General features: G+C 42.4%; 1 protein-coding gene across 4 annotated transcripts in view; it reads left to right on the top strand.

Annotated features, from left to right (window-relative positions):
- Positions 1-22,212, top strand: part of SFMBT2 (Scm like with four mbt domains 2) — a 174,301-nt gene that overhangs the window by 58,063 nt on the left and 94,026 nt on the right. For 3 of the 4 annotated variants that reach the window (XM_061126033.1, XM_061126032.1, XM_061126034.1), the window contains exons 5-6: positions 16,264-16,352; positions 18,011-18,257. In XM_061126033.1, coding sequence (XP_060982016.1) covers positions 16,264-16,352; positions 18,011-18,257 — 336 coding nt within the window. Of the gene's footprint in view, positions 1-16,263; positions 16,353-18,010; positions 18,258-22,212 lie in introns of those variants that run through there. The other variant, XM_061126035.1, reaches the window with a different exon arrangement.

Here is a 22,212-nt window from a genome sequence, read left to right as displayed (position 1 = left end):
GAGTGTGGCCAACTGAGTGTCACAATGAAAGATAAACCCCTGAGAAATAGCCACTGGCAGCGTCTAGCTCTAGATGCTTCTTGTTAAGTGCAAAGAAGGCAGCTACATTCTCAGTGATTCAGCTGTTGGATAGACTAGGAAGACCTTCATCTTGGGTACAATGACACAGATGGTGTCATGGGATTTTATTTTTTAAGATTAGAGCAAAATACTATTACCCCCCGCCCCGCAAGAGAAAGCGTTGTAACCGAGGTTGACATCCTTCTTTTGTCAAGTGTGTATGTGATCTCTTGTTTTCCTCCCCAGAGTTAGTGTGAAGTTGGGAAATGCAACTTAGTATTAACCTAAAATAAAATAAATTTTTAAGGAAGAAGCATTTAGGAAAAATCAGACAAATGCTGCTGAAGTTCAGTGTCAGCGATTATTGGATTATCCACCCTTTTATCATTTGTGTCACTAGTTTTCTTCATTTGAACACTTTGAGAGAGGGCTACCTAACTAAAATGTTTTGCGTAGAGGTTAGTCAGTTTCCTTCTAGTTTATGGGTGATTAGTTTATAAGATCGGGGGCTTCCCGGGTGGCGCTAGTGGTAAAGAACCCACCTGCCAATGCAGGAGACACAAGAGATGTGGATTCAATCCCCGGGTCAGGACGATCCCCTGGAGGAGGGCAAGGCAACCCACTCCAGTATTCTTGCCTGGAGAATCCCATGGACAGAGGATCCTGGGGAGCTGCAATCCATAGGGTCTCAAAGAATCGGACATGACTGAAGTGACTTAGCGCAGTTTATATGGTCAGTGTTCACTAAAATTTGTTCATAGATTTACCACTTTATTTTCTCGTAATTCCTTGTTAGATCTCACATCCTCCTTCTGGGGTCACTTTCCTTTTGTGTATGAAGTTTGGTGTTCTGGAATTTCCTATGCAGTGTCCGGGGGCTATTGATAAAGTCAATTTTTTTTTTTTTTTTTTTTGGTCTCAAATGCTTTCCCTTCTCTCATACTGTTGGAAAGTGTTTGCTGTGTAAATGCTGCTGGATAGACAGGTATTTTTTGCTCCGCACTGTGTGGCATGTGGGATCTTAATTCTCCAACCAGAGATTGAACCCTCGCCCCCTGTGTTGAAAGTGTACAGTCTTAACCACTGGACCACCAGGGAAGTTCTTGGAAATTAAGTGTTCTTAACGATGGACGGCACCTACACGATATTTAGACATCGTTCAGATTCCATCAGTATATTTTGTATATGTAGACGCCTATGGGTTGGCCTGGCAGACCATTCTTCGGTAACTTTGCAATTGCTCAAAATGTATTAGGGAGTTCTGAAATAGATTATTAATGGGCCCTTGAAGCAAAACCTGTTTGTAGGCTGGGGACTGCCTGTAATGGTCATAAGAAAAGTGATTCTTTAATGACTTGTTCCAGCTCTTTCTGCCCTTGCACTCCCTACAGTGGAAAAACCGTTTCTGTGGTCCCCACTCATTTATGAAAAGAAGATAACCGTAATTATGATCCATCCTCATTTCTCCCAGCACTTCCTGTTGGACCAGGCAGGACCCTCATTCACAGGAAAGAGGACTGAAGTGAGAGAAGAATGTAATCATTGTGGTTTTCTGCATGCCACATAATTGCCTTCCTCCTGTGGTCAGATGAGATAGGTTCCCATCCAGCTCCTCTCTGGGGCCATGTTAATATAACTGATCAAGCAATTATATTAAGCAGAGGGATGATGGCACTACAAGTATTCCTTTCCCCTTCTGTTCTTGCTGAAAGAGTCTAAAAAGTAAGAATTGTAACCAGAAATGTTTAATAAAAGAGGTACATTTCCAGATCGGGGTTGGGTTTTAAAATCTCAGCAGTTCATTGTGTTGGGGTGATCAAAATTCTGGATAAAATAACAAACAGTACCAAGAACTTGTGATTTTCTTGTTTTTTCCTTTAAGATTTTTATTGGCGTATAGCCGATTTACAGTGTTACATGAATTTCAGGTTTACAACAACAAATCAGTTATACATATAGCCAACCTTTTTTTTTTTTTTTTAATTTTTTTAGTTCTTTGAGTTTGTGATTTTTTGACAAGTCAGTTCCAGGTTGAGGTGAGAGTCACTGTCTATATAGAAGGCCTGTTTCACTATACTCTCCCTTCTTTTAAAATCTCAGATTGCCCTCTCTTCCTTCTGTGGAAGGAATCATGGTTGCAAAATGAGCCGGAAATTTATTCCTCTCCACTCTGGCATGATTGTCTGCCCCACAAAAGTTGATGAATTGCTGCTTCCAGAGCTGACCCAAAGTTTTTGTTTTGTTAAATAGCTATAAATCTCATCTAAATACGGTTTTAGTGGTAACAGGAAGAAAACTGTAAATTAATATCTGTTAGGTTTTATTGCTTAAAAATAATTGTTACTTAGTAAAGCTTCATTTCTACAGACACCATTTGACCTTGTGTGACTGATAGAAGAAAAATCAGGAGAATTTGTCCAGGCTCTGTTGACAGCTGACTGTTTCAAGAATTGCCACATACAATACTACAAATGAATTCTGTTTATGTAATAGAGAGGGTCAGATTTATGGCGAGCACGCAGAGTGAATTACTGCCCAGCTGCTGGGACAGACTCTTCCTTGATGAATTCTGACCCCTTTGCAAATTTTTATTGAAATATTTTGTGATACACTATGGTACCATTTTTGGTTGGTTTTAAGAATCACAGAGAACAAAATCCTAAGGGGTTAATTTTTTTGAAATTTCCTGTTCAGTTATTGAGGATCATGAGAGAGAGAGAGAGAGGTACATACACTAAAATACACCTCCTTCTATATTGTTGGTGCCCACCCACCAAATTTAGTTTTCGTTTGAGGCACGGTGACTGCCCCATTGTTCTTCACTGTAGTAATTTGGGTTCTTTCTGAACAGTCTGTCTTTAATAACAAACTGGTTTATGGTTTTAAATCATGATTCCCATACTTTGGGATGTTCTTTTTAATCAGTCACTCTTATTCTGCTTTCTTATAACAACAAGAATCAAACTAATTGCCTAGGTATCTCTGTTTTTGGAATAGGCATTGAATTCTGTTTATGCTATTCAGGAACTTCTGGGGAACACTAAGGGTCGAGGTTCAATGTTACGGTCAGTTGGGGCTGATTTAACAAAGTACCATAGACTGGGTGGCTTATAAGCAGCATATTTATTTCTCACGGTTCTGGAGACTTTGAGATTAGGGGGCCAGTGTGGTTGGGTTCTGGGCTGCAGACTACCTGCTTCTCACATGGAGGATGGGGCTCAGGAGCTCTCTTAGGTCTCTTACAAGGGCCCTGATCTCATTCGTGGAGGCACCATCCTTTTGACCTCATCACCTCCTAAAGGCCTCACCTTCTAACACCATCACCTTGGGGGTTTGGATTTCAACATAAGTATTTTTTGGGAGGCTGGACCAAAGCATTCAAAATGTAACACTAAGTGAAGAATGTTTCAAAAAGGAGAGTGTGATCTTACTTATCCAATGCTCTTGATGATGTCAAGTGCATAAATGATTGGGAATTGGCCATTGGGTTCAGCAATATGGAAGACATTGGTATTTTTTTTTTTTTTTTTTTTTTTAATTTTGGGCGACTGCTTTGCGCAGCATGAAGAAGAACCTGGTCAGGTTCTTCCCTGACCAGGGATTGAACCCACACCCCTGCATTGGAAGCTCAGAGTGCAACCACTGGATTACCAGAGAAGTTCCAGTCTTAACCTCCTATCTATTAATACTTAATCTTTTCCACTCTTGTTTTGTGCCCTGCAAGTCTGGCCCTACCTGCTTCCTGGCACTTGCTTCCAAATAGTTCTGTTCTGCGTGCCCATGCTAAGTCAATTCAGTCATGTCTGACTCTTTGCGACCCTGTAGACTGTAGCCTGCCAGGCTCCTCTGTCCGTGGGATTTCCGAGGCAAGAATACTGGAGTGGCTGCCATGCCCTCCTCCTGAGAATCTTCCCTACTCAGGGATCAAAGCTTCATCTCTTATGTCTCCTGCATTGGCAAACTGGTTCTTTACCACTAGCGCCACCTGGGAAGCCCAGTTGTGTACCAGCATCAGACAGTTGTCTTCTGTTGCAACCTTTGCCCTTGGACTTCACAGAAGAAAAGTTGATATCTGAACCTTGCTACATAGAGTTTTTCAGAGCAGAAAGATTTTAAGGGAAGAAATGTGTGAAAGAGTGAGATTATATGTTGAGATTGTTCTCCAGTTTGCAGACCCATAATTTAGATACCATTCCACCTCTGTAATTTTGAGTTGTCAGTGACTCTCTTCATTTCACACAAGATGTGTTTTTTAAAAAAACTTAAACTTCAGTAATAGATTTTGCTACATGATGAGAAAATTTACAGGTCAGTAATAATGTCAGATATGTAGATGACACCACCCAATGGCAGAAAGTGAAGAAGAGCTAAAGAGCCTCTTGATGAAAGTGAAAGAGGAGAGTGAAAAAGCTGGCTTAAAGCTCAACATTGAGAAAACTAAGATCGTGGCATCCGGTCCCATCACTTCATGGTAAATAGGTAGGGAAACAGTGGAAACAGGGGCTGACTTTATTTTTTGTGGCTCCAAAATCACTGCAGATGGTGATTGCAGCCATGAAATTAAAAGATGTTTACTCCTTGGAAGGAAAGTTATGACCAACCTAGACAGCATATTAAAAAGCAGAGACATTACTTTGCCAACAAAGGTCAGTCTAGTCAAGGCTATGGTTTTTCCAGTAGTCATATATGGATGTGAGAGTTGAACTATAAAGAAAGCTGAGCCCCGAAAAATTGATGCTTTTGAACGTTGGTGTTGGAGAAGACTCTTGAGAGTCCCTCGAACTGCAAGGAGATCCAACCAGTCCATCCTAAAGGAGATCAGTCCTGGGTGTTCATTGGAAGGACTGATGTTGAAGCTGAAACTCCAATACTTTGGCCACCTGATGCGAAGAGCTTACTTATAGGAAAAGACCCTGATGCTGGGAAGGATTGGGGGCAGGAGGAGAAGGGGACGACAGAGGATAAGATGGTTGGATGGCATCACCGACTCAATGGACATGAGTCTGGGTAAACTCCGGGAGTTGGTGATGGACAGGGAGGCCTGGCGTGCTGCGGTTCATGGGGTTGCAAAGAGTCGGACACGACTGAGTGACTGAACTGAACTGAACTGAATAATGTCCTCATAGAATGTAGGGATGGAAAGGACTTAAACTACAATAGCTAGATAATAAATCTATTTTCAAGAATGTGTTTTCCAGGGTCTCCATTTTGCTGACAGGTTCTGTTTCCTTGGAGAAGGAAGTGGCAACCCACTCCAGTATTCTTGCCTGGAAAAATCCCATGGATGGAGGAGCCTGGAGGGCTGCAGTCCATGGGGTCAGAAAAAGTTGGACATGTCTGAGAGACTAACACTTCTGTTTTCTAGTACTTGAGAGAATCTCAGTGTTTTTATAGGATGCATTGGTAGAAGAAAGTTCGTATTTTATTCGTCTTCTCACACATGGCAGGTTTAGAGAGTTGAACCAGCTCTGGGGCCATGTTTTATATTCAGGCATGACTCTCAGGTCACTGAGTTTGTCCATTACTTGTAGAATGTCTGCAGGCCCTTGGCACTCACGGTTGGACCTGACTCATTATGTATGAATCACACTCTTCTCTTGAAGAACATGTTCTGAATCTTCTTGAACTTGACTTTAATAAGGGGAATTTCGTTGCGTATCATAAATATGTCAGATCTCACATTGAATGCTTACATTGCATTCATTGCATCTCTTTTCTTGTGTTTTGCTCATCTTGGGTGGAAACACACCTTCAGTGAGATGTATTTAAAGATGATACCTTTTTTAATGATTATAATTAGCATGTCATCAAATTCGACTCTCTTAAGAAAGCAGTACTCAGTTAAGACTTTTTGCAAAGTATTACTCTTAAAAAATTTCGTTCTAAGGGAAAATAATATTTCATGAGGTGTCATTGCTGGCAGTTTTCCAATTATTTATTTAAAATCTGTTTACCTAGTGATACAAATCTTTTAAAGAATACGAGAAGTAGTTTTGAGAAGTCTGATCAGGATCTAAAGGTTTCTTAAGTAGTTGTGTTTCACGTTCTTAATTTCTGAAATAACGTGTGTTTCACATTTGTTTTATATTCTTAGTTATATCATAGATGTGTTTGGAGGAGTTACTGTTCTAAAAATGGAACTTTTACGCATAGGATGTGAGTTAGTGGAAATCTGTCTGTTATAAATGCACTCTTTGAATTATTTTGCCACCAACTGTGATAAAGGTCTGCTTAGTCTATTTGAATCTTTTTTGTTGTTGTTGAATGTGGATGAAAATAACAAGTTCATTGGAGTTTTGGAAGCACTGAGTTGCTATATGAGAAAGTACTTGGTACATAAGGAACACTCACTAGGTGTCTTTGTAATCAGAACTGTAGTGTCTCAAACCTGTTGGGCTGGAGAAAGGTGATATTAGCTACTTCACTTTGGAAAGCTGTGTGGGGTTCTTTGTGCTGGGCAGCAGGATTAACAAAGATGATAAGAAAGAGCCTCAAGGAAACTCAGTCTAGTGACTTACATCATAGCCACATTTTAACATAGTATTGTCTCTGTTATTTTTTTCAGTTTAATTTTTACTTCATATTGGAGTATAGTTGATTTACAGTGTTGTGTTAGTTTCAGATGTACAGCAATTGATTGAGTTATTTTTAGGTTCTTTTCCCACATAAGTCATTACAGAATATTGAGTAGAGTTCCCTGTGCTATACAGAAGATTGTTGCTTATCTTTTTTATATATAGCAAATACAGTGTGTATGTTAACCCCAAACTCCTAATTTACCCTCCCCCATTTCCTCTTTGGTAACCGTAAGTTTGATTTTAAAGTCTGTCATTGTTCTTAATCTTGCTGGGGTCACAGAGTCCTTTGAGAATCTGATGAACTCAACGAAAGTTCTTGGAAGAGGCCTTCAACACATACACACCTGCACACACACATGCACAAGTTTGTATTCAATTTTATGAGCTTTCAATTTTGTGGAATTCACTTACGATTTCACCATACTCAATTTCATGAATGCCATGAAGGCAGTCACACACTGCATGTTAAGAATCTTTGCTTTGGAGATATAATAAGCGGTCAGTCTTAGACTTTAGTGATTACTGTGTCTGGGAGGAGAGACTTGACCTGGCTGCCGGGCTTTTGGTTGAGTGTGTCCCAGCAGTCCAAACAAATACGCTGACCCAAGAGGTGGAAAAGCCAGCACTAGCTGGACCAGAGTCATGCGTGGCGGGTGGGTTTGCATCTCTGGCAGGGCTTTCAGGGCTGCTCCAAAAAGGTGAACTCAGACATCGTGGTCTTGCTTTGGAGCATGGCTCTGAGTAGAAGCTCAAAGCACAGAGCATGTTAAGCTTCTGGTTCCTGTAAAACCTCCTGCCGGATGTCACTGAGAGGCTGGGTCTCTCCAGGTAGCCTGGAGTCCTGATTCTATTCTTTTCTTTTTAAAAATACTTATTTGGCTCTGTCCCGGTGTTAGTGACAGCATGCGGGATCTTTAGTTGCTGCATGTGAACTCTGTTTCCACATGTGGAATCTGCTTTTCTGACCAGGGATTGAACCTGGGACCCCTGCATTGGCAGCATGGAGTCTTAGCCACTGGACTACCAGGGAAGTCCCATAATTATTTTATGAAGCAAAACTCATGCACTTCCTTGTGGTTGAAGACAAATCATGGGTTATTGTGAGCGAGGCCTCTGGATGTAGGGTGTGTGACCAATCACAGACCTCCCTGTTAACCTCATTTAGGATGGATTCAGCTGCCGGCCAAAGGGAGCATGTTGTGTATTGGGAATATCAGTGTGTACAGCCCAGAGAGTAGATTACAGCTGTGTGTGGGGGGTGGGGTGCAGCATGTGGAGAAACTTGTTGCAAACACCACCCTCGTATATCTGTCCACCAGAGTCTCACGCTGTCCTTAGCTGGCTGTTGTAGTCATCAAGCACTGTGCATGCATGCTAAGTCACTTCGGTTCAGTCATGTCCAACTCTTTGTGACTAAATTGACCATAGCCCTCCAGGCTCCTCTGTCCTGGGATTCTCCAGGCAAGAATACTGGAGTGGGTTCCATGCACTCCTCCAGGGGATCTTCCCAGCCCAGCGATCAAACCCACATCTCTTACATGTCATGCGTTGGCTGGCAGGTTCTTTACCACTCGAGTCACCTGGGAAGCCCCATCAAGCACACAGGAAGACTCTCAAATAATTATAACCGATTTAAAATTTGATTCAGTGTTCTGTGTCTGCAGTCAGCAATTATGTGATCTTTGATGATGGTTTAGACTAAACTATGATGGTTTAGTTTCAGTTTTGAAATGTAAAAAGGTAGCTTCCAAATGAAACTCTGATTCGTTTTGAAAATTGGATTTTTCCTCATCACAGTGCATCAGATGGGGTGTGGTCATGTTACCACCACTCCTCTTGGTCCATAAGACCCTGTCCCTTCCCCGCCTCCCTCCTCCCACTTCAAATCCCCTGCCTCCCTTTCTCCCCTATTTCTGTTATTTAGTAACACTTAGCCTCTGCCAAGAAATTCCTGTGAGTGATCTCACTCACCATTCACAAGACCTTCCCACTTTGCTTTCCTTCAATATTGTATTGGCTGTTTGGGTTTTTGCCTCTCTCTGTGTAAACTTTAAAGTCACCTTTTCAGTATCCACGAAATAGTTTGCTGAGGTTTTGATGTGGATTGCATTGAATCTGTCAGATTGGGCAAACTGACATCTTGATAAAATTGAGTGTTCCTATCCATGAACAAGAATATTTGTGTGTTCATTTAGTTCTCCTTTGATTTCTTCATAATTCCTACTTGCTCAGGGGAGCCTTCAAGTGATCAGATGAGGCCCACCACATAAAGGAGGGCAATCTGCTTTACTCAGAAAGTAGCAAAAGTGAAAGTGTTAGTCGCTCAGTCGTGTCCAACTCCTTTGCAATCCCATGGACTGTAGCCTACTAGGCTCCTCTGTCCATGGGATTCTCCAGGCAAGAATACTGTAGTCAGTAGCCATTCCCTTCTCCAGGGGATCTTCCTGACCCAGGGGTTGAACCCAGGTATCTTGCATTGCAGGTGGATTCTTCACCATCTGAGCCACCAGGGAATCCATCTTACTCAGAAGTCCATCAATATATGTGTAAATCTTATCCAAAGATATCCTCTTGGAGACAGGATAGTGTTGGACCAAATATCTGGGCACCATGGTCCAGCTAGGTGGACACATAAAGTTAACCATTACACAGTAATGTGAAAGTTGTTGAAAATTAGACTGACTCATGTGCTCAGATATATATGAAGGGCAGGTGAATTTAAGTTTTTTACAAGCTTATTTCTTTTTAAAATGTACTCTCATGGGGAGCCCTGAGGAAAATTTAGAGACTATTTAGCTAAGAAAGTAACTATAGAAAGAAACAAGTGGTGTGAGGGAGACAGAGAGAATATGAGAGTAAAATCTTTAATAAACAAAATGTCTTATTCCATTGAACTTAGAGGCCTGGACCCTTGTGGATATATCAGTACAGTCTTGACACATTCTCTGCAGTGATAGCCAATAAAAGAACTGCAAGAAATTTTTACTAGCAGAGAGAAAAAAAATTCCTGTCTCTTTGGAAGAGTATTCTTTAAAAGCAAGAAAACGTTTAAAGCAAGAGCAGAAATGTCTATAAAGTGGGATATGACAGCTAGAGAAGAAGAAAATGTACAATGCTGAGTGAAATTCCATATTTTATTGGATAAAAATCTCTAGTGAACAATGATAAGGTTTTAAATTTCTTCTAATAGTTTTAGAGGCTGTTTATCTTCTAGGCTCTTAAAGATATGATGCAGAGTAATATGAGTTATACCTTGCGAATGTTATAAATAGTTCTTATCTTTATGGCTTTTGTTGTGTAAATTATGGCTGTTTCTAGGGCTCAGAGGTCCTAGGGCACTTCAGAGAAAGCAGCTGGTCCCTTGGGGATTAAGCTATGAATATACAGTATCTTGAGTTTCTTTAATCTCTGGGTGATGCCCTTGTCTAAAAATGAACAGTATCAGTGTTGCCTAATGGTGTAGTAGCGTGTACTCACCCAAAAGGAGAACTTGAGAAATATTAAACTTCTGTATTCTCATAAGGTGTTTAATGCCCACTCGATTAAATGAATGATCTCTGGCTTTCTGGGCTTCCCTGGTGGCTCAGATGGTAAAGAATCTGCCTACTGTGCAGGAGACCTGGGTTTGAGCCCTGGGTTGGGAAGATCCCCTGGAGAAGGGAATGGCAACCCGCTCCAGTGTTCTTGCCTGGAAAATTCCACGCAGAGGAGCTTGGTGGCCTACAGTCTATGGGGTCGAAAAGAGTTGGATACGACTGAGCAACTGACACTTTGCCGCTTTCTGGGTGATGTGTGCTGAAACTAAAATCTTACTTGATAACTTACATCATGTGTAAGCAATTACAAGCCAGGCAAACACAAGAAGAAGCAAAATGCAGTGTCAGTCCTTTTGTGATTGTCGGACATGACTTAACGACTGAACAGACACAGCAATAATGTGTACTGTGGCGCTAAATCATATTTTTTATTGAAAGGTCTGTGTAACATCCATGGTAACGGGTTCCTTATCTGAATTCAGCAAGTTCTCTTGCATCCCAAGATGAGTTAAAAAACAGAAACAATTTGGACTTACCTGATAGTCCAGTGATTAAAACTCTGCTTCCAACATAGGGCGGCGTGGTGTTTGATCCCTGGTAGGGAACTAAGATCTGATATGCTGTGCAGCGTGGCTCAAAGGAAAAAAAGGACTCAGTTTATAAAACCATTAATCTGTCAGTCCTTCCCTCCGGTGACACATTTTATTAAACTACCTGTTACGTGCAGTTGTTACAGGGATACAGTGATAAATGTGGAGATGTGATGGTTCCCAGGCTCATGGAGTCATCAGATGGGGACTGTCATTGCACAAATGAGTAAGAATATGTAATTATAAGTTATATTAGGTCTCGGAAGGGAGAGGATGTGGGATCCCAGGAGAGGACAGCTGTTTATCGTGGAAGTTAGGGAAGATGGGGGAGGATGCGAGATGAAGAGGGGTTGTTTGGGGAAAGTGTTTCTATGAGGAAGGAAGAGGATGTGCAGAGCCATAATGCAGCCCTTTGGAAGAGAAATGGGAAGAGAAAGCCAGCACAGAGAGAAAAGGGGAGCAGGGTGGGGTGGCCCCAGGGAGGTGGGAGGTGGGGAGTGACGCGGGGGAGCATCTCCATCTCGCACAGCGGCTGCTATGTGCAGTGTGCAGCCACGTCAGAAGACAGTTCAGTTTAGTGGAACCTGCACTCCCCTACCACCCAGCAGTTACCCTCTTGGGTGTTTTATTTGTGATTATTCAAGTATATTTATGCAATGGAAAGAGTTCTGAAAGTTTGAATTGAAAGTTTTCCTCCGTTCTGTATATTTAAAGTTCTAAGGCATATGTGTGTGTGTGTGACTTTTATGACATTCTTTACAAGCTATATCTTCATCTAAGCTGTTTTTAGACAGAAATACTGTTATCTATGCATTTGAGCCCTCGCGGTATGTAATGTGGTCCACGGCACATAGAAGGAACGTATTAACCCTGTTGAATCATTTTATGATCTGTTCTTTTGATTGTAGGAACAATTTAATTTGGACCCTCTGTGAAATATTAATACAGATTTCTTTCCTTTAAAAATCTCCAAGGGAGAGAACTCTGTAGTCTTTTATTCTTAATAGTATGTGTAGGTGCTTCCATTTATAATTCAAGATTCTCCATTGCCTCATTTCTTTAATAAACTAAACTTTGTGCTGAAGGGGCTTCCCAGGTGGCACTAGAGGTAATGAATCTGCCTGCTAATGTGGTAGACATGGATTCAATCCCAGGCTTGGGAAGATCACCTGAAAAGGAAATGGCAACCCACTCTAGTATTCTCGCCTGGAGAATCCCATGAAAAGAAGAGCCTGGTGGGCTACAGTCCATGAGGTCACAGAAGAGTCAGACATGACTTACCGACTCACCAGCAGCAGTTTGTATATATGGCAGTACTTCTTGTCGTTCTTGTTCAGTCATTCAGTCGTGTCTGACTCTTTGTGACCCCGTGGACTGCAGCACACCAGGCTTCCCTGTCCTCCACCATCTTCCAGAGAGCTTTCTCAAACTTAGATCCATTGAGTCGGTGATGCCATCTGAGCATCTTGTTCTCTCTCGTCCCCTTCTCCTCCTGCCTTCTGTCTTTCCCAACATCAGGGTCTTTTCCAGTGAGTTGGCTCTGCTCATCAGGTGGCCAGTATTGGAGCTTCAGCTTCAGCATCAGTCCTTCCAATGAATATTCAGGGTTGATTTCCTTCAGGATTGACTGGTTTGATTTCCTTGCATTCCAAGGGACTCTCAAGAGTCTTTTCCAGCACCACAGTTAAAAAGCATCAACTCTTCAGCGCTCAGCCTTCTTTACCGTCCAGCTGTCACATCTGTTCACGACTGGTCACAAAGAGTTGGACACGACTGACTGACTAACACTTTGACTTTCTGTTGCTTCTGATCTTCTCAGCTGCCTTAGGCATGCAGGAGAGCTGTCTTAGTCTACTCAGGCTGCTGTACCAAAAATACCGCAGACCGGATGGAAGTTTATTTATCACAGTTCTAGAGGCTGGATCCACGCCTAAGATCAAGGTACAGCCAGACCCTGTGTCTGGTGAGGACCACCCTCCAGATTCATAGACATCTCACCTTATCCTCACAAGTGTGAGGAGGAAGAGGTGAGGAAGCCCCCTGGAGTCTCTTTTATGAGTTTACTAATCCCATTTGTAAAGGCTCTAATCTCATGACCTCATTAATTCTAAAGTCCCCAAGGTCCCACCTCCTAAATGCAATATCACATGGGACATGAGGATTCAACAAGTGAATTTTGGGGTTTCCCTGATGGTCCAGTGGTTAAGATTTCTCTTCCAATGCAGGGGTGTGCGGGTTTGATACCTGGTCAGGGAACTAAGATCCCACATGCCATGGGATATGGCCAAAAAAAAAAAAATGCAAAAAAGAATGATACATGTTTTTAAAAAATGAATTTTGGGGGCAACACAAACATTCAGTCCATAGCAAGGGCTGATTTAGAAATGAGTATAGCATTTTAAAATGATGGCTACACTTGCTAGTGATGGAAAAGAACCCAATAACACATTTTCTGCCTCAAATATATGCATCTCCTTATAAGTATGTATGTAGAAGATGGTATTTTATTTGAGGAAAACACCCTAAAGGTAAAAGGTGATGAAGCGGTGGGTTGCTCTGTGGTAGCTCTGTGTCCAGGGCTAGGACATTGTCTAACCCATAGCTGGACTTTCCAGCTTTGCCCGAATCCCTTGACTTTTGCCTGAGTCCCTTGGATTTTGACCTTTCTCTTGATCTTATCGTTATTAATGAGCAACAGTTGGCGCTATTGATTGAGTTGCAGGTTAGTAATTGAAATAGTAGGTTGCTGCAGGTGGTGCAGTCCCTGGTCCCTGTTCTGTTGGCAGTTCTGCCAAAGCATGTTGAAAGTTTCAATCTGGCATTTGTGGAACTCAGTAATAAATATTAGGTGAGAATGTGTAATAATTTAATATACACTTGTAACAGAACTAGAGAGGCTGTTAATTGCATAAATGTGCTAGATACAGTTGTATTTTACCAGCAGGTATATCTTCTTTAATCCTTATAGCATCACACAAGCAACATGTTGTAGCATCAGAGGAGAGAATACAAGAGAAATTGGGTGGATTACAGTCATGTAGCCAGTGATGGTAGAGCCCAGCTCAGAGCCCAGGTCTTCCCCACACCATGAACTTTCCCACCACTCATATGCCTAGTTTTCTTTGGTAATAACTCTGTTCCTTTAGGTTTCAGCTAAATAGTTGCATCTTGTTTTGAAAGAACCTAGTGTGGAGTGGCAGTTGCTCAGCCATTTCCAACTCTTTGCAACCCCATGGACTGTAGCCTGCCAGGCTTCTCTGTCCGTGGGATTTTCCAGGCAAAAATACTGGATTGGGTTGCCATTCCCTTCTTCAGGGTGTCTTCCCAACCTCGGGATGGAACCCAGATCTGCATTGCAGGCAGATTGTTTACCATATGAGCCACCAGGGAAGCCCTGAAAGAACCTATATGTGCTGAGTCGCTTCAGTCGTGTCTGACTCTCTGCGACCCCATGGACTGTAGCCTGGATTCTCCAGGCAAGAATACTGGAGTGGGTTGCCATTTCCTCCTCCAGGGGATCTTCCTGACCCAGGGATCGAACCTATGTCCCTTAGGTCTCCTGCATTGCAGGCAGGTTCTTGTCCCCAAAGAACTGGATATGACCTAGAGACTTAACACACACAACAGAGGCCAAGTATTGAATGTAGTACCCTGAGGAGTGCTCCTGGGTCCACTGGAGATGTGAAGGTCAGACTCTCAGTGGGTGGGTGGGACCTGGGCCAGTGTCCTGCTCTGCTGTGGCTGAGTTTAGGAGTCCCGTGATGCACTGAGAAGGCTTGGGGGTCTCTCTGGGGCGTGGATTTGACTTTAGCCTTGGGATGTCTGTAGACTGACAGTTGTGCCAAGAGGTTATATTTTTCTCAAGTCTTTGGTTCCAAGAGCTTGTAGAATGCTGGCTTCCAAAGGGTGGTGTTTCTCTTTTTGGAAAAGTGAAAGTGTTTGTTGTTCAGTTGTGTCCAACTGTTTGTGACCCCATGGACTCTAGCTGGCCAGACTTCTCTGTCCATGGGATTTTCCAGGCAGGAATACTGGAGTGGGTTGCCATGCTGTCCTCCAGGGGATCTTCCCGACCTGGGGATCAAACCTGGGTCTCCTGCATTGCAGACAGATTATTGACCATCTGGGCTACCCCGGAAGCCCATCTTTTTGGAAGGGTGTCTTAAATGCAGTGCTCCCTTGTGCTGTTTGGGGCCCTGTCACATTTGCACTAAGAGAACAGCAGCCTCTACTTTGACTTCTCTGCCATTGGCTTCCTTTGTTTCCCTTCAAGCCTTTATGCTGCTTTCAGATTCATTTTATGCAGAGGTTTCCTGGTTTAAAAACATTTTTATTGGCATGTAGTTGATGCTGAAGCTGAAGCTCCAATACTTTGGTCACTTGATGTGAAGAACTGACTCAATGGAAAAGACCCTGATGTTGGAGAAGATTGAAGGCAGAAGGAGAAAGGGGAAGCAGAGGATGAGATGGTTGGATGGCATCACCGACTCAATGGACATGAATTTGAGAAACTGGGAGATTGTGAAGGTCAGGGAAGAAGCCTGGCATGAGGTCATGAAGAGTTGGGCATGACTTAGCCACTGAACAACAAAATAGTTGATTTACAATGGCGTGCTAGTTTCAGATGTACAGCAGAGTTATTCAGTTATGTGTATACATACATCCATTCTCTTTCAGATTCTTTTCTCATATAGGTTATTACAGAATATTGAGTAGAGTTCCCTGTGCTATATAGTAGGTCCTTGTTGGTTTATATATATTAACAGTAGTGTGTGTGTTTCATCTCAAAGTCTAATTTATACCCCCTACCACGTATCCCCTTTGGTAACTCAGTTTTGGACATTGGTGAGCATGTTCCCATTTTGTAAATAAGTTCATTTAAATGATTTTTAAAGCTTAGATTCCACATAGAGATTTCCTGTTTATTAAACGTGGGTGCTGGCTTTTTGGGCTGTCTGCAGTTTTGTTCCTGCCACTTAGCATTATATTCTGTGCTCCAGCCAGACCGTGTGTTGCTGAGGGACATTCTTTCTCCATCTCCTCCCTCCCTTCATTGCTCTCATTAGCAGATGCTGTTCCTCTCAGCCTGAAAATCCCTCCTTTCTCTTCTCTGTGTGAGTAATACATCTTTATTATAATTCAGAGCCTGGCTTTATTTTCCACCTGGAAAGCGTTTTCCGATTCTTCCGTTCCCTCTTTCTTCTTGGAGCCTCCTAAATTCTGTGCTTTGAAATATCTCCTTGGTTCTTTACAGAAGTTTCTAAACAGACAATCAGACCTCAGGGTCTCATGTTCTTTCACCTTTCTGATGCCCAGCAAAACCTAGGCACGTGTTCGATGAGACATGACCCATCGCCGGCAAGTCCGTTGTGCCATTTTATTTCTTCCTTTAAGCCCGGTATCTAGTGAAGAAACGTCACGACAGAACTCATACGTACGGAAAGGCTGGGATGCTCCACTGCTTTGTTAAAGTGTGTGTCTGTTTCTCCTTTGTCTCACCAGCTATCAAAGAGAAGTATACAGACTGGACCGAATTTCTCATTCGGGATTTGACGGGTTCCCGGACGGCCCCTGCCAGCCTTCTGGAAGGTGTATGTATTGTTATCCAGCTATTCTCTGTCATCTGAAGCTGCACAGTTAACACGAGTTCACAGCTAAGAGCACCTTTGCATATATCCTTCTATGGGTGCACAAGTCCACACGGCCCTCTGTGTGCAAATAGCGTAACGTCCTGTCTTTTCCTGAATCACTTAGACGACTGATTCTAATGGGACCAAAGTGTCTTCACCTGTGGTCCAGTCCATAAGTGGAAAATTTGCTTTTATGGGAACATATTTTAATATAATAACATGGTAGGATAGTTACCTACTATCCTGTACATTTAAGAGTCTATCTTATGTTAGTGAATGTATATAAAATCCTGTAGAATAACTATTTTGTCGAAGTGACAGCTAAGCATCCGTGTGCTGGGGTGTAGTCTCAAAGTATGTTGGTTGATAAATGATTAGCTGTTTTATTTATGCATAGCCCCAGTTTTTGAACACACGTTGGTAAGTCATATTTGAATTAGTCCCCCTTGTAAAACAAGAGGAGAAATGACTAACCATGTTTATATGTGGTTAAGGTTGTTTAAAGGTACTGAAGAAAAAACAGGTTATTTGAAAATAATTTTATTCTGATACATTTTAATATTTATGTACTAGAACAGTATATAAGAGGACTGCACTGTCATAAATAATGATTGAGTTACCAAATCTGTTTTTGAAGAATGCCCCTGAGAAAGGGGAAAGTACAATGAATGACCAAGAACATGATACAGAGTTTGACAGTCTCATTATTCTCTTAACATTAACCATAAATCTCCTGTCTTTCATAAATGGTACTGAAATTTTGGAACACCACAGACTCATACAGGGTTGTCTAGTTCTGTTTTGTGATGATTTTGCCTAATGTAGTTTCGCATCTTGGTGGCTACTAATTGAATTGTTTGTTTGACAGATCAAAGTGATGATTGCTCACCCTTTCAAAAGGACAGATTGTCTGCTTTGTTAATTTTTTAAGCATATTTGCCTACAGGGCTGGCTGAACAAACACCCTTTTCGTATGCAAACATGTGCTAAGAAGGTTGCTTAAAAGGGGCAGACATTATATACATTCTCCAAACCAACTGTGGGGTGAAGTGTACAAATTACCCAGTAGTCTAATTTAGCTGATTATTAGTGTGTATTAGGCATTCATCCAGAATGTCCCTCACACGTATTAACGCTTTATGCACATCATCAGAGGTATGAGAGCAGGGCCATCATAAGACAGACGTCTGCTGAGTCAAGGTAGATATTGATGGCCCCATGTCAGATGTATCCATCTCTTGGAAAAGTAGACGTTTTGTTCCCACTTGTTTTCCAGTTTGAGGCAAATTTGGTGGAATGCTTCTTCAAAGCACCCTCATTCCTCACAAATATAGTTGTATCTGGGAAGGGTGATTTGTTTGGTGAGAACTTAGCACAAACTGTTATTTTCTATTTGCTTGTGGTTTTGTTGTTGGATACCGAGTTGGGAAAGGTGGATGTGGGGCGGGAGGGGCCGGTGGTGGGAAGGGAGGGTGGGGGGTGGAGGGAAACACCAGACTGTTTGCCAATAGCTTGGATGATGGTATGAAAAAAAAAAAAATTATCTTCTGCTGTCATCTGTTTCCATGAGAACCTGAAAATAAAGTTTAAAATAAGGAGTTTTGCTTCTGTTTAAACAGCCTCTGCGAGGGAAAGGCCCTATAGACCTCATTACAGTTGATTCCTTAATAGAGCTGCAGGACTCTGAGAACCCTTTTCAGTACTGGATAGTTAGTGTGCTTGAGAATGCTGGAGGAAGATTACGCCTTCGCTATGTGGGATTGGAGGACACTGAATCCTATGACCAGTGGTTGTTTTACTTGGATTACAGACTTCGACCAGTTGGTTGGTGTCAAGAGAATAAGTACAGAATGGACCCACCTTCAGGTAAGGGCGGGAGCTTCGGCCGCTCTCAAGTGTTGTTGGAAGAGATGTGATTATTTTCCTGGGTGTCTCTCTGAAAAATGTGTTGGCTCTGTGGTGTCTTTCCCATTTGTACTTGTGCACAGGAAGTGTTTTAACTTCAAACACTCTCTGTTGTGAATGGAACCCAAGACCTCAGTGAGTAGTGTTCTGAAACGAGAAAACAGAGCGGGAGGTGGTGGAAAAAGCTGATCTGGTTCCTTTGGAATCACTGGTTTGGAAATAAAAGATGCAGTGCATGGGGACTTGGCGATATTCTCTGTTTTTCTTTAGGAATTTGATAGTCTTGCAAGTAGGTTCTGAAATATTTGCTCTTCTACCCACGGCCATCCATCCATCTGTCCATTCATTCATCCATCCATCTACCCACTCAACCGCTCATCCATCCATCCATCCATTCCCCCATCCAATCTTCTATCCATAGATTCATCTACCCACCCATTCATCCATCCATAGATTCAAGTAAAATGCAGATTCAAATAAAATGCTTATTGTTACAGTATCTGTCCTGACCTGGAAATAGCAAAAAGAAAACCATCATGCTTTTTTCCCCTGGTGCATCATAGATTTTTAAATAGCTTCAAGTACCTTGACAAATGCCTTTCCAGAGATTTAATTGGGTAGAAGACTGCATCATGCTTCCTGACCTATCCAACTGGGCAAAAACCTCAGTGTTTACAAAATAACCTTTCTTGAATGTTTTCTACCTGCCAGATGATTTTACATCTGTTAGGTTGTTTGACTCCAAAAAAGTGCTACATATTTTGTGTGACTATTTCCTCTTAACAGCAGAGAAAATTTGAGACTGAGTTTAAGCTACCTGTCTAAGATCGCACAGTTTTTCGGAAGAATGTGCTGAAATTCAGATTCTCAGGTCCCCTTCTTCTTCCACACAATTTTCCCTGCTGCCTCACACTGGGCTTATCAGCCTTTTGATAGATAGCTGTAGAAGAAAAATGTTGGATTCTCATTGAATTAAAGATGCCAAGGGAGGAATACATCTTCCCAAATTTGCTGATTTTCATTCTGGTCAATTTCACAGGTTTATTGGAAGCCAAGAGTTGGCTCTTTCCTTCAGTAAAATTTCCAGAGCCTTTCCCCTCCCATTTTAGTTGCCAGAGTTTGTCTTGAGGAGTTGTGAAGCAGAGGAGTCATGTTTCCCTTTTCCATCAGTCAAGGGCTTTAACTGAAAAATGTCTTGGTTCTCCATGTCGTATGTTTGCATTTGTGTTGGATTTGACAGGCGTATAAACCTGTAATGTGGTATTTTATTAGTATTGTTGTTGTCAACGTTATGAGAAGCAGCCAAGAAATCCACTTATACCCTGAGTAGTTTGGGGATATGATTACAAATGAAAGGCCTGTCGGTTTTGTGAGAAGAGGCCTAAGCTCCCAAGGTTTGCCTTGGGATTCATAACCTAACAGGAGAAATTTACTTTGTGCAGAAAGTTGGGTGTATAAATCTTAGTTCAGTATATAATTGCTGTATAAATTTTGAGAGAAATGTATAATTGCCAGTGTAAATTTATAGCAAAGCAAAGGATGACTAATAGCTTAGACTCTGTGTAACGTCCCTCTCTTGTGCTCATGTGCTCATATTCAACGGCCAGGATGGAAAGTGTCCCTTTAGAAACTAGGGAAATATTTGAATAAAGGAATAGACCTGTCTCTCTAAGATAATTTGATATCTTTATGAGACAAGAATAGACTATATTTACTCGTCATAGTAATTTTCTGACCATTTCACTGAAGACTTACAGCCTTTGGGAAAGACATTCCTCATCAAGAACTTACATTTTCAACATTTAAACTGTCAACAGGGAAGGCTGTGGATGGAAAGAAGAAATTAAAAGGTGAAAGATCACCCCAAGTATGATTATGAGTTCTTCAGATGCAATAGTTACAAGATAAACTCTGACTTCTACCTGATTTAGCAGAACAACATGCGGGAACAGAATCCAGTCGTTTGGGTTTCTATAAATTAGTTTCAGGACCTGATGTGACTTGTTAAATTAAGATGACAGTGCTCTTTCCTTGACTGAAGTCTAGGTGGGAGAAAACTTTCAGACTGGCACAGAAAACACTATTTTTCTTATTCCCAAACACACTTAAGTAGATGAAAGTGTTCATCGTTGATTGGTGATAAGAAGATGAGATGGAAGGATGGGCAAGCAGGGCAGATAAGAGGCACTTTGGGTATAGAGTCATCCCTTGGTATCCACAGGGGATTGGCCCCCGAACCCCCATGGATGCCAGAATCCAGTGATGCTCAAGTCCCTGATATAAAATAGTGCAGTACAGTTGACCTTCTGCATTTGCAGGTTTGATGCTCTGCGTCCGTCGTCTTCCCATCCACAGGTTCCATGTTCCCAGGCTTCTCTATCTGCAGTTTCTACCATCCTCAGGGCCCTTCTGCCAAGGGTGGAGTATTTAGGAACTGCAGGCCTGGAGGGCTGCCTGGACCTTGAGAGTGAGGCTGTGCCAGGCCACCCTATCCTCTCTGCTGTGCTGACAACAACTCCTTTCTTTTCCTGGTACTTTCTGTTTCTTAAAGGACACAGTATTTCTCAACTGTTCAGTGCAGATAGAGGTATAGACATAGGTGGTAGATAGTACCTGGCAAGTAGGTCTTCAAACACTGGAGGAGAAGGTGCTCGCTGTTATGCTGTCTGCCAACAAGAAGCCTGCTTCCCATTTCTGGTTGGAATCAGAGGATACGGGGTGGTGGATGGGAGATTTGAGAGAGGGTGCAGCCACCACATTCCACCCGCCATCAGGGGTGCAGGTGCTGAGGGGTTAGGAGAGTCCAGCTTCAGTGAAGACTGGACAAGGGAACGGAAGATGGTGAAATGCCAGTAATCATGGGAGGGCAGTGGCTTCCTGCGTCCTTAGTGATTCAGGTGTTACCAGGGTGGGACAGGGAATCCAGAGGTGCCCTTCCTTCGGTGCTGAATGGAAGGCAGAGCATGATCCAACAGACCTGGAGCTCTTTTTCTAGCCGTGCATATCCAACACCTCCCCTCATATACTTATTTTTCTGGCACGTGGCCTCCTTTGTGGTCCCCAAGCTTTCCGTGTGTGTCTCCTCTTTTGGAACACTGCTTTCTCATGTGTTCACTTCATCCAGAACTTGGATGCTGAACTCAAAGTGCATGACCCATTCTCTGCAGTGCCCCCTGCCATCCTGTCCAGCCCATAGTAGGTGCTCAGTAAATGAGCAATGAATGAAAACGCAAATGTGTCTAGACAGAAGGAAGGAACTAGCTAAGTCCACCTTCCAGGAACCAAATCACTGATGGGAGTTTGGAAGCCAGTTTGGAGGGGAGAGCCGCCTGGTGAAGGTACCCCTAGACTTTGCTACTCTCTTTGCCCTGAAGCGTTAGTGGAGCTTCTGAGCAAGTAGGGATGCGATCTCTTTAACACCTGGGGCAGCTCCAGGATATGAGGTCTGTGGTATTCAAGATGGGAATTTCTTCCTTTAAAAAGGTCCCCATGTGACTAGAGTTTGAGAAGCCTGACAGAGTGGAAGGAACATGGGCTTGGAGTCAGGGTCCAAGTGGGGCCCTCCTTCCACTTTGTCACTGGCCTCTGGGTGAGTTCCTCGACTTCGAACCTCAGTTTTCACATCTGTAAAATGGGAGTAGCCCCATGTTTGCTTTGCTCCTGCGTTACTCAGTTGATTGGTATTTTCTAAATATTCAAACTGTGATTAGAGTGTTAAGGTTATATTTGACTTTTTAAGAAATTTAAGTAGTCTGTTGAGGTCCAGGGGTCATTTAGAGGCCCCACCTGCTTTTAATTTTTAAATTTATTTTAATTGGAATATAACTACTTTACAATATTGTGATGGTTTATGCTATACATCAACATGCATAGGCCACAGGTATACATGTGTCCCCCCATCCTGAAACCTCCTCTC

Source organism: Dama dama, chromosome 23 (assembly GCF_033118175.1).
Source record: "Dama dama isolate Ldn47 chromosome 23, ASM3311817v1, whole genome shotgun sequence".
In the NCBI taxonomy this organism is placed as follows: Eukaryota; Metazoa; Chordata; class Mammalia; order Artiodactyla; family Cervidae; genus Dama; species Dama dama.
The sequence above is the reverse complement of the archived record's forward strand: the minus strand, read 5'-3'. Positions and strand labels throughout refer to the sequence as shown.